Source organism: Microtus pennsylvanicus, chromosome 7 (genome assembly GCF_037038515.1).
Source record: "Microtus pennsylvanicus isolate mMicPen1 chromosome 7, mMicPen1.hap1, whole genome shotgun sequence".
Classification (NCBI taxonomy): domain Eukaryota; kingdom Metazoa; phylum Chordata; class Mammalia; order Rodentia; family Cricetidae; genus Microtus; species Microtus pennsylvanicus.
Window position 1 is genome coordinate 122,657,432 of NC_134585.1, and position 15,907 is coordinate 122,673,338.

The following is a 15,907-nucleotide window of genomic DNA, read 5'->3' on the forward strand; positions in this document are numbered from 1 at the left end:
GCAGGGCCCAGGGAGCACCAGCGGGCTTGTTAGGGTCCTTCCGCCACTTGCTAGGAGGAGGGGCTCCCACTAATCTTCACCCAAGGTGTCACTGCACAGAAGCAACAGCTGCCATGGAGCCCCGTCCCCAAGTCTGCCTCTTCTTAGAAGGGACACAAAGGACAAGGCCAGCCAAACCATGCTGCTGTGTGAGGACAAGATTCTGACTCAGACATGTGAAAAGGTAGGTACCCAACTGAACAAAAACCTTAGCGTTGCCTTAGAGACCATGGGCTGTAGTTCTAATGGGCTTTAAAGGCAGTTCACACTTTCTTCTTTGTGCTTTTCCCTCAAGGAGAACAAAGTCGCTGAAACAGAAAAATATTTCTCAAATAGAACTTAATTTCTTCTTTGGTGACTTGTGAAAGTTTACCACAACTCCATTTAAAACTTTCAGGCACTTTGCTTTTTTGTCTTTTAATATCCTTTACCTTTTTAATAAAAAGTAAAAAACAAACAAAAAATACATCCATGTCCTGAATAGAACCTTTCTATGTAAAGATCTCACTAAACAAATAAACATAGGACCAAACAAAATATGAAGCTGTGAATAGCAATATGATATATTATGAAGCATTTATATATGTATGTATATATTATATATGAATGTGCAGGTATATGTGTGTGCACCTATGTATGTATAAATATGTAAATATTTGCCTACATACACATCACACACACATACATATTTATACTGACCTCTTTTAGATTGAAGTCCAAGGCACTTTTTACAATGAACAGGTTAAAGCCATTAATTTAGAATATAACTGTTTCTGGGTACATATCAATTTAGGGTGCCAATATCAGAACTCACATCTTTCCTTGCCCACCTTGCCTGATGCGACAAACAGGAGAATAGCCTTAGGAGATTTGGACTGTGTCTGAATGGCTGAACTGAGTTCTTTTTCTAGTCCCTAGGAGGAGAGTCCTCACTGGGAAGGCTGCCTTCTTCATGGAGGGACAAGGGACCAGAGATGCCCAATGCTGCACTGGGAGAAACCCAGGCGCCTTCTATCCAGGGACTTGTCCTCCGACGGCCACTCGCATAGGCTCAGAGGGGGCTCTGAGGGGGCTCGATGCTGTGACTGGAATGATTTTCACATCACACTCGAGAAAGGCCACTCCTCCTGATAGTACGGTCCATGCCTATCATTTAGGCTGTGCAACAGCAAATGAAATTTTAAGATGCACGCATCTTCATCCTTACAATCATGTAAGACCTGTCCATTACCAAACAATTTGGTAACTGAGGCCTGCGAAAGAAATAGCAGAATTTCTGAATTATTGATTACCATTGCAGTGTGGTGAGGCCGAACCTTCTCCGTGTTGACTGCATACAGATCTCCAGGGGCTCTGGTTGAAATGCCAATTGTGATTGAGTGGGCTTGGCATGGGGCCTGCGAATCTGAGTCTAAGGGCTTAAGGGGATGTGAACGCTGTCAGTCTCTGGCTTTTACTGGGAGTAGCAAGGATCAGTATATGGCTACGCACATGAATTATTGCCCAGAGCCTGCATCCTCGAGATCTGGAATTTAGGTTCGTATCCTTGACTGTGGATGAGTTACTGCATCGATGGCAAAGGTCAGAAGAATATACATGTTCTCTATACATGTAAACATCGTAGCTGGTCTACAGAGTACTAGGCGGAGAAGTCAAAACAGCTCCAGTTTTGAGCAGGAGATGTATAAAGAAACAAATCAATGTCTCTCAGTCAATTACCGAATTGAGAGTTAGCTCATTTCCATTGCCCAGTGAGCTGAAAACAGGTGCCCTGGAGTTCTGATGGCTTTAATGAAGCTCAGCCTAGCAGATAACTGAGGAGCAGTGCAGATGCGGAGAGAAAGAAACAGGACTTGCGCACACAGATAGCCCTGGCTTCCCCAGCAGACTGGTATCGGGCATTTAGACACTTGCCTGCCATTGGGCATGGCTAACAGGTGCCATGGAGGCCCGAGCCCTCTCTAGGCTGAAATTCAGACAGACTTGGAGATTTCTAGATTTTTGTCCAGGGCAGCACCTATGGTCCTGCATGCTCTGTGGATCTGCGTGCATGTCTAGAGTTGGTGAAAGGAAGAGGCAGGCAGGTAGCTCTCCCCTGATGCTACTTGGTCTGCACCTGTCCAGTGTTCTGTAGGAGTGATGGCCAGAAGCAAGGTCCTCACGGAAGACGTGTGGACTTATGGAAGACTTCCTTCATCCACTATGGTACAGGATAAGACCATGGCAATTCAAAGGAAGGAACTCTGAAACTCTACGTGTCTCGGGTGCTGTGGTGAGGAGGGAATGGGTTTCGTGAGCCGCTTAGGGGAAATGCAGTGGTCAGGCCCACCTCCTCCCAGCGAGAGTAAAGAGCAGACAAGGAAGCCGGCTTTCTGTGGGTCTTGCTGTGCACACTCTGTCTCCTCCTCAGCCACCAATGACAAACTGCAGAAACCTTGATCCCCCAGAGAGACTGCAACTCAGAGAAGGGCACATTCACTTCTCACTGGGTTCTGCCTACAGAGAATTCTAATCTTGGTTGCCCTCTTACACTGAAAAACTCAACGCTAAGAATTTTGAGTATTTTGAGGCAAAGTAAACAAGACTGTTTTTTAATGCCTAATTCTGATATTGCCAGAGGAAAGCTGGTTGGCTGTGCCCGAGGCAATAATTTACAGAATGGGCCCTTTGCATTTAGATGGAAAGAGTCTACGCTTGTACTAAACTGGCTGACAGCTCCTGAAGGGGTGATGGTTTAAACATCACTTCTGAAATGGCTTGATAGAATCGGGGGTAGAATGATTCTTCTAAGTTCATGTCAGGGCTATTTTTGTCTCTACTACTCACTCAGTCTTGGAGAATGAGGATATGGCCGTCCGGCACGCTGTGGAACCAGGACCTGGGCCTGGGGGTCAGGCAACCACTAAGAGCGATGTGTACTCAGAAACAGTCGTTAGGAAAGCAGGCTGTCACTCAGCCTGCTAAAGACTAGCTCGATACAAAATGTTAATCGAAAGTTACAATATATTTCATAATATAGCAATATATTTCATATTTAAAATAAACTGTTATGCTTTCTCCTATCGTTAAAAAATAGCAAGCAGTACAGAGGCAAGATGCAAATTCATACTGAAGCCCGTCTAGTTTGGAATATAAACACTTCCATTTCTGAGTTTGCTATGAAAATGGCTCCTCCATCAACATCCTATCGCTCACTTTTGTTCTCGTGTGGCCAGCACAGAATGGAGAGTCAGGGACTAAATCCGTCACGTCATTGCGCCAATTAAACTCCACGTATGATGAAGGTGGATCAGCCCTGGTCGGGATCCAAAAACTAATATACCTGGAGAATGGTGTTTAGCCCCGTCCTTGCTCCGGGAAGCTGGATGTCGGCTGTTCCGTCAGATTTGGTTGTGTTTTTTATTTGCCACTGTTCCTATTTATTTTTTATTTAATTTATTTATTTTGCCAGAAATGTCAGCATTTCTTTGGGATCTTGACTAGAGGTTGGTATTGAAGTTTGTGCTTTTTCCTCCACCAGCTTGATTGGTCACAAGGTCCCTTTTCAGTCCAGGCCCGAGGTCACAGCTTCCAGAATACGTTTCTCGGTGTGTAAACAACTGTGGCAAGGCGCGTGGCACCTGGTTTGGAGGTGGTCTGTTGAAGATTTGACATGTTGTTCAGAGGGAACTCCAGTTCATGTGTGAGTGCTTCCAGTAAGGGCGTAAGACAAAAAGATCGCAGTTACAGTCCCCTCTGTGGCTGTCTATTGGCTGCGGCACAGGGCACTTGTTCATAAGATGTGGCCTAATTCAATAAAAATCTATGTATTCCTTGTCTGCCAGGGTTAACTGTCAGTGGCTATTCATGCAGCCTTGCGAAAGCCTCCTGCTACCACAGGCGGACACTATTGCTACCCCTCCGCTCCCCGTCTTAGGGCTAGCTACAATCCCATTCCCCAGATGTTTGCTTTGGCAGTAGTAGAGAAGGAAGGGATACTACCCAAGGCATGATCAAGTCAACTGACTGAAGGGTAGAGAAGGGACTGTTCATGGCTGCCAGGAAGCCTGCAGATTGCTGTCTACGGGACTGAAACCAAAGGCTATGGAGTCAACAGGGACAGCAAAATGACCACGAAGGGATCCTTAATCTGCGTCTAGAAGTTTGGGGCAGTGGAGTGGCTGCATGAGAAGGGGCCTGTTTGAGCAGGTCAGAGCAGTAGCTGAGGAAGGGCAGTGACGTCACAGGGTCGCCGCTGGGCGTCTCCAGCAGCAGCCTGGATGTCTGTTTGGAGATGAAACACTGACTCAGCTTTGGGTTCACTGTTTGTCACACTCCGGAGGAGGGGGGCTTCCAGAACTATGCACACACCCCATATTTTGCCCTGTTGACTTTACTATCTATCTGATTCCTTTTTGGTAACTTTCCCTACACTCAGATATAACATCTAAGTGTGGATTAGCCAGTCAGTACTGCTGTGCTGACAGCAGTGGTCCCATTTGTCCTTTACCAAATACTTTGAACTGAATTATTAACCCATCGTCACCTTGAAATACACACAAACCAAGACATACTGGCCAGATATGCGACTCCAGTCTCAACGTTTTCTCTATTCTGATTTTGTATGTATCCCCAGTTTTCTTCTTCCCATGACTTCTTTGCAAGGAGATTACTGCAAAGTGAAGGGGAAGATCTCTAAATATATTAAAAGTCATCATTTTTCAATGCCCTTTCTTGGCCTTTAATAACTTGCTAAGCACTTGAGAACTAAGTTTCATGTACAGTTTCTACATCTAATTTACAAGATTGTTGTTACATACAGCGCTGGACCCTACTGGGGTCACAGTCGCTGGTGACTCATGGCTATGCCCCTCGCAATCTTTTGGATCATATCAAGACATGATGTCATGGAGTTAGACATTATGAAGGTGGTAAAAATGGCTCTCAGACACTTCATGACAATTTAGTGATAATGATCGCATGCGTGGCCTTTGAGCCAAAGGTGTGGATTTTTATTTGGACTTCAATCTAAGAAGGAATGGGCTTCTAGCCGGGTGTAAATGACCAGCTGATGCTATGTCCCGAGTATCACAGTACATCCCTGACTTCACAGTACATGAAGCTATAATATGGCTTAAGCGATGAGAGGGTGGCTCTAGGTTTTTAATTCAAGTGTCCAGATATTTGGGGAAATATTGGAGTGCTTCCATATGCTACTGCATTCCTGAAGGATGGCAGGAAGGCCTCTGCCATTGGCAAGCCTTCCAGGAGTGGGTGGAATTCGACCAGTTCAGGGCTAGAGTAACATTACAGTAATTCATGGTTTGAATACTCAGCCCACTCTTGAGACTCAAACTTGTCCCACTAACATACAGCCATAGGGTCTGTTAGCCTCCTTCCCTACAGCCAGAGATGCTCAGGTGATGTGGGATCAGCCGAAAGATGCAGGAATATATCTGCATGAGCTATAACCAGGATCCCCAATACCTAGGCCAGGGAGGGCTGATTGTATTTGCAAGAGAAGTGTTACTTCCCGTGTCGAGCTGAAATACTAGGACAGAAACGGCAGTTCATTTGTCATTGCAGAACCAACCTTCAGATTCCTGTCACTTTTTACGAGGTATATTCTTTCACTAGAGATAAAACCACACACAGTTATTGCACTTCCAGTAGGCCAGGCTACCCTACAAATACGCCCACATGTCTCTCCGATGCTAGTGGTACCCTCCTGGAAACAACTCCAGCCATTCTCTGGATTAGCATTGCCAGTTTAGTCTCCAGGGTTTACTGAGCAAGAAAATCAACGAAGAGACAGATTTCAGACGATGTCCAGACCAGGATGGACACAAGGCAGCAGAGGCAGTGGAATCTCACAAGTCATTTGTGAAGTGGAGACTAATCTCCAGCTGCGTGCCCACCCTGCACAAGATCACAGCAGGATGCAAGGGGAGAGCAGAGAAAACCAGTCCAGGGCTCTAGGCCAAATGAGCAGGAAGTGGGCCCATCAGGAGCTGTCATTCTGCGAAATGCAGCCAATGCTGGGGGTGGGGCGCAAGGCCAGCTCATCTGTTTGTATACGTGCCTGTCGGTTCGGTTAAACTGCAAACAGCAATACCATTCTTGGGATAAAAATAATCTTTCAGATAATTAATAATTAAAAGAACAAGTAGAAAGAATTAAACATTAACGACAAATGTGGCCTCTCTGGTGTGCAAAACAGCTAATGAAAAGGCTCAGGGGAGAGATGGAGATAGGCCATTAAGAAGATAGGCCATTAAGACAACAGCAGCAGGCTGGGGTGTGGGTGAGGGGAACCGCACTTGCCTAGCGTGCATGAGGCTGCAGGTCTGGTCTCCAGCGCTGCAAAACAAAGCACAAGACAGCAAGACAGTATGACGAACAAGAGACTGAGCAAAGAAACCGAGTGACCTCCACACCACAGCTGTCCACCTTAATATCCAGCCATCCCTGTCCTAACAGGACCAGGACCAGCATTGCACAAGAAAAACCCACACAGTAAGGCAGTGCCTCCAGGGTGGCCGTAATAGCTGCTCACAGGGCTATTCTCAAGATAGCAACCAAACACAGATAACACCCTTTTGTTCTACCAAAGACAGATGAACTACTCCATACATAACTTCTTACAAGCAGAAATCAAGGACCTCAGAATGGGGAAAGTGGTAACTGGCAGTTCTCACCTTCTAGATGCTGTGTATGGTCAGACCAGGGGGCAGTGAGGCAAGCTGAGCGCCTATCCCTAGCCTGGATCTAGATGGTTCTGGAGTCTATGGGCTTTGAGATTCAGTGGAGTAGTTTTCGCCGCAAAACAAACACAACAGAACAGAAACAGGCTTCTAACAAATGAACCCCTCATTTACGCATGTCTTGGGGCTCCCTGTGCTCTCACAGTGTTTCATTTTGAGGTGAGTCCAGGTAAGGTAGAGGGGACCACAGGAACACTCTCTATCCTTCGCCCAACTCAGTAACTGACCCTTTCACGATCCTACATCTGGGTGATGATACCTCAGCAAAGCCCAGACAGCGGTTCTGTTCACTACGGTGGCATCGGGCACACTCTCGTCTCCCACATACAGACCCCTGAGAACTCAGGGCCCATCAGACACAGCTTTTTTGGCCGGAAGAAAACTCTGGGAAATCGTTATTTTTAGACATCTGCTTCTCTCTCCAGAATGCCAACAGTTTGGGGATGGCACACACTAGAATCAGGCAAGGCGTGCATCTAGGACATTGTGGAGGAGGGACCCGAATCTTCAGTGATGTAGAATGTGGCCAGTACCTGCTAACTTCTACCAAACACACCTCACACTTCGTCTCAATGCAGATTTAGACCTTCCTCACCGTGTGCACAGCAAGGAACCAGGTCCCTTTCATTGGGCTCAACTCAAAGAAAAAAGGACCTAGATGGAACATCTCTGTGTGTGTGTTCAATAGTATTATTGGGTAAAAAATCTGGCTTTTCATTTGTCTATGCCACCCCCCACCCCAATCTAATTTGGCTATGTCCATTTTGGAAAGTTCTGGGCAGCTCTCTTTTTACTTTTACCACCCAGGGGCTTCCTTGGACAAAAGGATGGGAGAGACGCCTCTAAGGTCCCAAGGCAGCCAGGAGTTCCTTTCCCAAACCTGATACTACCCTTGCCCAATGCACCCCACTTTGGCTGACTTCACTTTCAGCTGCCTCAGAATGGCTGCCCCTCCCCACCTCCCTGTGAAAACCTGAGATTGAGTAGGGATTTCTGTCCTCCGCCAGCTCTGCAGCAAGGGCCCTGACAGAGGTGTTGCTTCCAGTCACCTCCTCTTCCAGCTCCCAAGTAGAGGCACCTAAACAGAAATTAGACGTCTGGTTTCAAGGCAAATCGAACCAAGCACGCCGAAAGAACGTGAATTAGTTCATCAGCTCCACTTCTCTTCCTTCTGTCCCTGGTCTGAAACTTCCTTGATAGCAAAGCGACCAGGAGAGAGTTGATTTGCATCTTAAGACCTATGGGTAATGCTTCTGGAGTGGGGAGTTTTATTTAGCAACTGCTTGAACTTGTGTACGGGGTTGGGAAAGAGGTGGAGCTGATCCCGATCGGGCTGTCAGAGGGAGGTGCGTGGCTAGTTCCCACCGCCACACTGACGCCGCGGGCCTCCACGAAGGCAGTGAGCAGCTGCTGCTGTTGCTGGCGCAGGGTGTCTGCGATGAGTAGGGGCAGGGAGTTGAAGCTGGCCGTGAGGTGCTCCAGCTTGGCTTCCAGGCTGCCGATCTGCTTCTCCAGGTCTTCACTCCGATCATTGAGCTCTGTGATTAGGTCATACATGACGTTCTGCATCTGGGGGAGTCAGAGTGGAAGACAGAAGGAGACCATCACCACAGAGGAACACGCCGTGGAGAGGTGAAAAGCCCTCCATTTTGCAGCAGAAGCCACCTCCACCCAGCTGTGTCCCATGTCACCAAAGGTCAACTCTAGGACTTTCCAGGTGGTGGGCAGGCTGAGGGGCACTATTTTTGTATTTTTAGAGGGGTGGGGTATCAATGATCAATTTTATAATTTGTTTTGTTTTGTTCTTTTGATTGAGGGTCTCACTGTGTAACCCTGGATGACCTGGAACTCAGGATGTAGACCAGGCTGGCCTTGATCTCATAGAGCTCCATCTGTCTCTGCCTCCTGAGTGCTGGGATTAAAGACAGGGGTGACCACGTTCAACTCAATTATCAGTTTGAAACAGTACATATGCATGGAAAAAAAGAAACATTCCTCTTTTTTTCTTACGTGGAATGCAGCTTAAATGGCTCTCATATTCATACAGAGGGCTGGCTCAAGAAAAGGCATTGAGATGGGGGTGGCCAATGCCATAGACTCACAATTAACAAGTCAGGATTGAAGCTGCAAACCTTCGGCTCACTAGCAGGCCTCTTAACCTCCCTTATCCCGGCCTCCTCATAAAACGGAAGTTAATAAGTACACATAGTTATGAGATTGCATCCCCACCCCACCCCATCCCCTTTTCTATCCAGCAATCAGAATATAAAATGTAATCAATGCCTCAGGCATGATTCTGGACCAGAAGGGGCTGCCCTGCTGAGGAGCCACCCTTCTGTTTCTTGGCCTGAGAGGAGGTAAAAGGCCCGTGACACCTGGTTGAGGTCTTGTTGATTAGATCACACTTGACTCCTTGGAGCAGTCCTGCGTTCCACATGCCTAGCAAACGGTGCCTCGAGGGTGCTCCTGATGGTGTCCTACCCCAACACTATCCACAGTGTTCTTTGGTCCCACGCGCTAGCAGAACTCCCTGCTTGACACCTGTGGTTCCTGTGCCAGCTGCAGGATCCTAACTATACAACATCCAGTCAACATGCACCGGGGGTGCTGGTTCAAACTTGAAAGTAAAATTGAGGAGTCTCACACTCCCAGAGTGAGAAAAAGGGGTTCTGATGGCAGTACCCTGGGAAGGGGAGCTCTGTCCCTGTGGGACCCACAGTGGGACCCTAATCTCATTTCACCTGTCATTACTCTAGGATAGCAGTTCTCAACCTGTGGGTTGTGATCCCAGATGTTTACATTATGATCTGTAACAGTAGCAAAATTGCAGTTACAAAGTAGCAATAAAGTAATCTTATGGTCAGGATCACCACAACACCAGGCACTGTATTAAGAGGTCACAGCATTAGGAAGGTTGAGAACACTGATCTAGGAGGATGTGGACGCCGCAGTGACCCCAGAGGAGCAGGAAGCAGGGTGGGAGGAGAAAGGCAGGAGCACAGGTAGCAGGGGAGAAGACGGGGAGACTGTGAAACGCAGGAGAGCCCCTACCCCCTGCACTCGGAATACTGGAGGAGTGGGTATGGAGACAGCTCCTCTCTAGGAATAGGGTGACGTCCTCAGAGAAAGGGTAGAAAGGGTGACCTGAGTAGACAAGTTCCTCGTCACCGGACATGGTCCCCTCAGAGTGGCTGAACCACACATCCCCAGCTGGGCCAGGAGCACCCTGATGAACTGCAGCGACTGGGTGATGGTCATCTTGCTCCTTGGGTCTGGTTTCCTTATCTGTGTTTATAATCAGACTCCCCCCCCAGCTCACAAAGTATGTTTACAGTTCCTATCTTAGATGCTGGGGGTTGTTTTTACATCTCTATGGAAAAAACCGAAGCAACTGGCGAGGGGTCCGAGACCTCTCTGCTCTGTCACCATAAATGGGGCCTGTTTGATATAGAAAATGCCGTTGGGAGGCCACGTTCTTTGTTTGTTTGTTTGTTTTTGTTTTTTTTTTTTTAAGACAGGGTTTCTCTGTAGCTTTGGAGGGTTTCTCTGTAGCTTTGGAGCCTGTCCTAGGACTAGCTCTTGTAGACCAGGCTGGCTTTGAACTCTCTCCGCCTGCCTCTGCCTCCCAAGGGCTGAGATTAAGGGCATGTGCCACCACCGCCACCTGGCAGGAGGCCACAGTCTTAATTCAGGGAGGAACAAAGCACAGAGGTGGGGAGGAGAGGAGTCAGGAGTTGAAATACACAGGGAAGGGAGCAGGCATGACATCATCATGCTCTCCCTCTCTCGCCAGTGCTTGACGACAGGATGCTGAGCAAATGGAGACCGACGTGAAACACACACAATTGCTGCTGAATCTCGGCTGGTCTCATGGGAGGAAAAGACAGAGACTGGGTGGATGGCTGTCCGAGGCCACTCCTCCGTACGCACGGCCCTCACGATGGCTCTGCACATTCTTTACTCCCATGTACTTCACTCCCCAGTTATATATGGCTCAATTTCCCAATGCAATACAGGAGAGTGTCTTTCTAACTCACTGTGTGTGTACGTGAGTGCGTGCACGTGTGTGTGTGTGTGTGTGTGTGTATGTGTGTGTGTGTGTTGGATACACGTGATACTGTGGGTGCCAGTACACGATGCAAGCATGTAGAAGCCAGAGGAGGACGTAGAATATCTTTCTCTATTCTTCTCTGCCTTATTCCCTTGAAACAGGGCCTCTCATCAAACCAGAAACTGCTGTCTTTGGCTAAGCTAGAACTGGCCATCAGACTTCACTTTCTCTGCCAACCAGTGCTGAAGTCACAGGCACAGGCAGCTCTGCCTGGCTCAGTGTGGGCACTGGGCATTCGAACTCGTGCTTGCACACAGTGTCTCATTGCCCAGCCGTCTCTTTCACCCTATCAACCAGACATCCATCTCCGAGAGCCTGGGCAGCACTGCAGGAAGCACTGCAGGAAGATGAGCGCAAAGCTTGTGTTTGCCTGATATTCCTGGGGGAGTACCAGCCACAGGGCATCCTATTGGTGAGGGGGGGATGGCAAACATCGCTAGCCCTTGAAGAAATATCTTGGGGCATCTCACTGAGCCATACCCAAGGCTCACAGAATGGATCCTAGCTGGTTTTTTCTTCCCAGCCACAGCTGATTTGTCTAAAGGCAGATACGTGACTCACACTATCCAATCAAATCCTCTCTCTCTCTCTCTCTCTCTCTCTCTCTCTCTCTCTCTCTCTCTCTCTGTCTCTCTGTCTCTCTCTCTCTGTCTCTCTCTGGTTTTTCAAGACAGGGTTTCTCTATAGCTTTGAAGCCTACCCTGGAACTAGCTCTTGTAGACCAGGCTGGCCTCGAACTCACAGAGATCCCCCTGCCTCTGCCTCCGAGTGCTGGGATTAAAGGCCAGCGCCACTACTGCCCTTAATCACCTCTCTTGAGAATTTAGAATTAAGAACAAAAGAAAGTCAGTTAAACCCAGGGTGACCTGGGTTGCAGGGAGATGGAGTGGGGGTGGGGTGGGGAAGCTGGCTCTTTGAACAGCATCTGAGCAGGAGAGAGGAGCTAGTGTGAGAGAAAGTCTCCCGAGAATCCCTTACCTCCTTGGAATAAATGGTTCCGTTTACAATGTACTTCTAGTATTTTTGGTAACTGGAATCTAGAGGATTAACCAACATGTCCAAGACTTCAGTGGTCCATTCACCTCCTCCCACACTGGTCTCTGGGAAACCCCACATTCCACCTGAATGCCCCCCACCACTGGCATGGGGGTCTGTGGGCGTCTCCCCAGCTGTGACTGAAGTCCTCCCAGGCATAGGAGGCCCTTTCTTGGCCTTGATCCCTCCAGAAAGAGGCACCCGCACAAGGCCCAGAAACCAGTAATTTCTGCTTGCAGGCTCTTTTCAAAGGGCGCCTAATTGGCCTGGGGGAGTTTCCTTTGCTGTCCCAGGGAATGAGGGTCCATTACAATTGACATCTGCTGGAATGTTCTGCCAGCCTGGCCCTGGGCTATGCACTTGCTTTATAATTTCTATGAGAAGGCATGGAGGTGGGGGTGGGAGTTCCTGGTCAGATTGCCCACGCTCAGCCCTACGGTGCTGATTTTCAAGAAGAGAGTCTCTTTTGTGCTCCTTATGGCACTAAAGACAAGAAACGCTGAAACACAGTGCCATATTGAGCCTTAAGATCTTCGGTTCTTAGAACCTCCATGTTCACTGTCAGCTGCCTGCCTGTGGTGAAACACACACACACACACACACACACACACACACACACACTCACACACACTCACACACACACACACACACACACACACACACAATCAGTTTGTGTCAGGCAGGAAAACCTGGGCTGTCAGGATCAGAAGGCACAGGAAAATGAATTTCTATTATAACAATAAATTGAAAAGAACCATCTGAAGTCTATATAACCAGGTCATCTGTAGGGCCCTTGTCCCATCTGGTCCTCACTAAGGTGCTTCCTGTATGTCTTCAGTCATCTTTAGAAGCCCCCCCCCCATGCATAGCTAATAAACACACCAGCAAGAACTGGGTTAGCTAATGAGCTATGACAAAGACAAATCTGAGCTCCTTAACTTAGAAACAAATGCCGAAGACAGGACACACCGGTAGATTAAGATGCGAAGCATGAGCCTGGGTGTTTGCCCATCAAAGAGAAAACCTTTGCCTTCCTGTCCCTGCACTGGCTCTGTGGACATGTGCCAGGCCTGTCCTGGATGCCACTCACCTTGGAAAGGTCCACCAGGGTGTTGGCTTGGTCACTCAGCTTCCTTTGTTCCATCTTGACACCCCTCAGTCTGTGGAGAAGAGTTGGAACAGGTAGTTCAAGTTCACAGTAAGCGTCAGCCCTTCATTGCACCTGAGCTCGGAACTTAGCACTGGGACCTTGAGCACAGGCAGCGCTGTCACAACTAGACTTGTCAGGGCCCCAGAAAGCAAACTCCATCCAGACTGCCTTGTCGCTTTCCCTTCCTTGCTGTTCTCAAGCCATTCCATGGCTCCCATGCCTTTGTCTGGGTTCTTCTACCACCACGAATGTCTTCCTGACCACCCAGCCTTCCCAAACGTTTGGATCAGAACAATTTTTTTCTTAGCTTTCTCTGCCCTGTTTATTTATTCATTTATATATTTATTGGGGGTGGGAGGCAGGGTCTCAATTTGTAACCCAAACTGACCTCAAACTGAATTTGTAGTCCCGGGTGGCTTTCAATTCATGGTGATCCTCCAGCCTCAGCCTTTTGAGTTTGGGGATTATAGTCATGCACTGCCATACCCAGCTTTCCACTATATTTAAAAGAACTTATTCCTCGGTTACAGAAGGAACACTGGTTCCTCCCTGGAGTTGTGGTGTGTGTGTGTGTGTGTGTATGAACACATACGTGTGGAGGCACTCAAGTCTGTATGTATGTGTTTGTTTCTGTGCATATGTGTATACATCTATGTGTATATGTGCTTGTATATATGTGTCTGTGCATGTGTGTACATGTGTCTCTGTGCATGTGTGTCTGTGCATATGTGTGTATGTGTCTCTGTGTGTGTATATATGTGTATCTGTGTGTATATGTCTCTATGTGTGTGTATATGTGTCTCTGTGTGTGTATATATGTGTGTCTGTGCATATGTGTGTATGTGTCTTTATGTGTGTCTGTGTATGTCCATGTATGTCTGTGCATATGTGTGTATGTGTCTCTATGTGTGTATATGTGTGTCTCTGTGTGTGTGTGTATATGTATGTCTGCACATACCTGTGCATGTGTGTCTGGGTAGCATGAGAGCCCGTAGGCCCTTGCTCTGACCTTTACCCTCCCACAGCAGCCTGCCTGCTGCCTCACAGGGCAGTGAGTGACAGAAGAGCCTGGCCTGGGAGCTTTTTGAGTAGAACATAGCAGATTCTTCCGCACCTCACTGGTTTGAGAAGATGCAGCTGAACTGTGGGATCCCACACTCAGTTTGGCTACACAGCACACGGTTCTGGTACTCACTGGTGGATCGCTTGGAGGAACTTCCTCTGATGTTTCCTGACTTTGGCGTGGTCAATCTTCTTTAGCAGCTTTGTGTGTTTATAGATTAGCCATGTTTCCCGCAGGACGTTGGCAGCGGCATTCTTGATCTAAGAGAAAGCAAACAAGGGGCTGTCAGGTGGAGTCCTGGGTTCACATAGTATGTTTTCCCTACACGTGTGGTTGCCATCCCCCTCCTGGGAAAATGTTTCCTCAGAGATCTCCATCAAGAGCAGGAAACTCTGAGACTAGATTAAAACGCATCTTTTATTAATCTTGGAGCAGACGCAGGAAACTGGAGCTTGGAGTTGAGAGGCATTTCTCCTCCTTAATGGTTTCATCACTGCCTCTCGGCCGCCATTGCTGATGCTATATTTAGACAGGCTGTTTAGCAAGCCCTTGAAGTCTGGGGTACAGTTTGGATCAATAAATACCGTCTATGCCCTCACATCCAGGGTGCCACACTTGAGAGTAACAGGCTCCCTACCAAGTGGAGATTTAAAAAGGTATCTTTGAGGAGATGTCTTTTGTCGCAGTGACAGGTACCACTGTTCCTTTCCTAAACGACCAAAGACTGTGTGCTCCAATTACACATGCAAATGCAATGGGCACAAAACTGAAAGCATCCCAGGGATGTGGAGAATCAGGGGAGATACCCAGGTGTGAGAGCACAGCTGTGTCCCTGGGACTAGCTTCCTGGGCACCACAGTCACACAGCTCCACACACAACTCTGTCATCTGTTGACATGGAAACCACTGATATCATCCAGCTCACGACCGAGCTGAGACATATCAATGGCATCCAGACGGCAGGGGACAAAGTTTTAATCCAAACACAGACATCTTCAGCACTTAGTGGCAAGAACAAGAGAAAACACTCCTTATTAAGTGCGAGCTGAACATATTTTTCATTAACCATCTCCGTTTCTGTCAGCCGTGCACAGTGGCAGAGGACCACAGGCCCAGAGCCTGGAAGTGAGGAGACCAGCCAGGAAAGATCAGGTGGTTTGCCAGCTAGGATTTTAACAAAATCAGAGAGCACAGACCAGCTTCTCAGACCAACGCCAACAGATGGGGCGTAGCTAACATGCTGAGACGCGTGGGAAGGCCTGGGAAGCAACGCTTCGCAGGCTGATTGTGTGTGTTTCACAAATCTTTTACTAAGGATGGCTTATACTCTTCATTGGCGCTAACATGATTTTTAAAAGAACATCTAAGTCTTCTCAGGAATGTTTAAGTGACATAAATATTGCTTTTTTCATTGTTGTTCAGTAAAAAAAAAAATCAGTGAAAATGGTTTTAAACCTTCCATTGGCCCACCCCTGGCACTTTCTTGTTTGACTGGTAGTGACTTGAGGCTGGGATTGGCGCGTGTCTGGCTAACAAGGAGGGGCAAGCAGATGACTGACTCTGGGCCTTGGCTCTGGTTGGCTAAGGAGGTGGCAGAGCAGGAAGGGCTTTCTCCTGGCAGAGAAGATGCTGCTGCTGTCCTTTAAAGGGATGGGCATATAGGATCTTTTCAGTTTCCACAGGTGTTTGTCCTCTGAGGAAAGCCTTAAAGATAGGAAGGAGGGAACGAGCCTGCCTAAGCCTTCATAGGATGGGCCAGGCCCTAG

General features: G+C 47.9%; 1 protein-coding gene across 2 annotated transcripts in view; it reads right to left on the bottom strand.

Moving 5' to 3' along the window:
• Nucleotides 1–458: 458 nt before the first annotated feature.
• The window catches only part of Kcnn3 (potassium calcium-activated channel subfamily N member 3), a 150,263-nt gene continuing 134,814 nt past the window's right edge, over nucleotides 459–15,907 (bottom strand). The window contains exons 6-8 of one of the 2 annotated variants that reach the window (XM_075978416.1): nucleotides 14,274–14,401; nucleotides 13,019–13,088; nucleotides 459–8,351 (exon numbers count right to left, since the gene is read on the bottom strand). In XM_075978416.1, the coding sequence (XP_075834531.1) occupies nucleotides 8,055–8,351; nucleotides 13,019–13,088; nucleotides 14,274–14,401 (495 nt within the window). In that variant the 3' untranslated portion in view covers nucleotides 459–8,054. The remainder of the gene's footprint in view (nucleotides 8,352–13,018; nucleotides 13,089–14,273; nucleotides 14,402–15,907) is intronic. The other variant, XM_075978417.1, reaches the window with a different exon arrangement.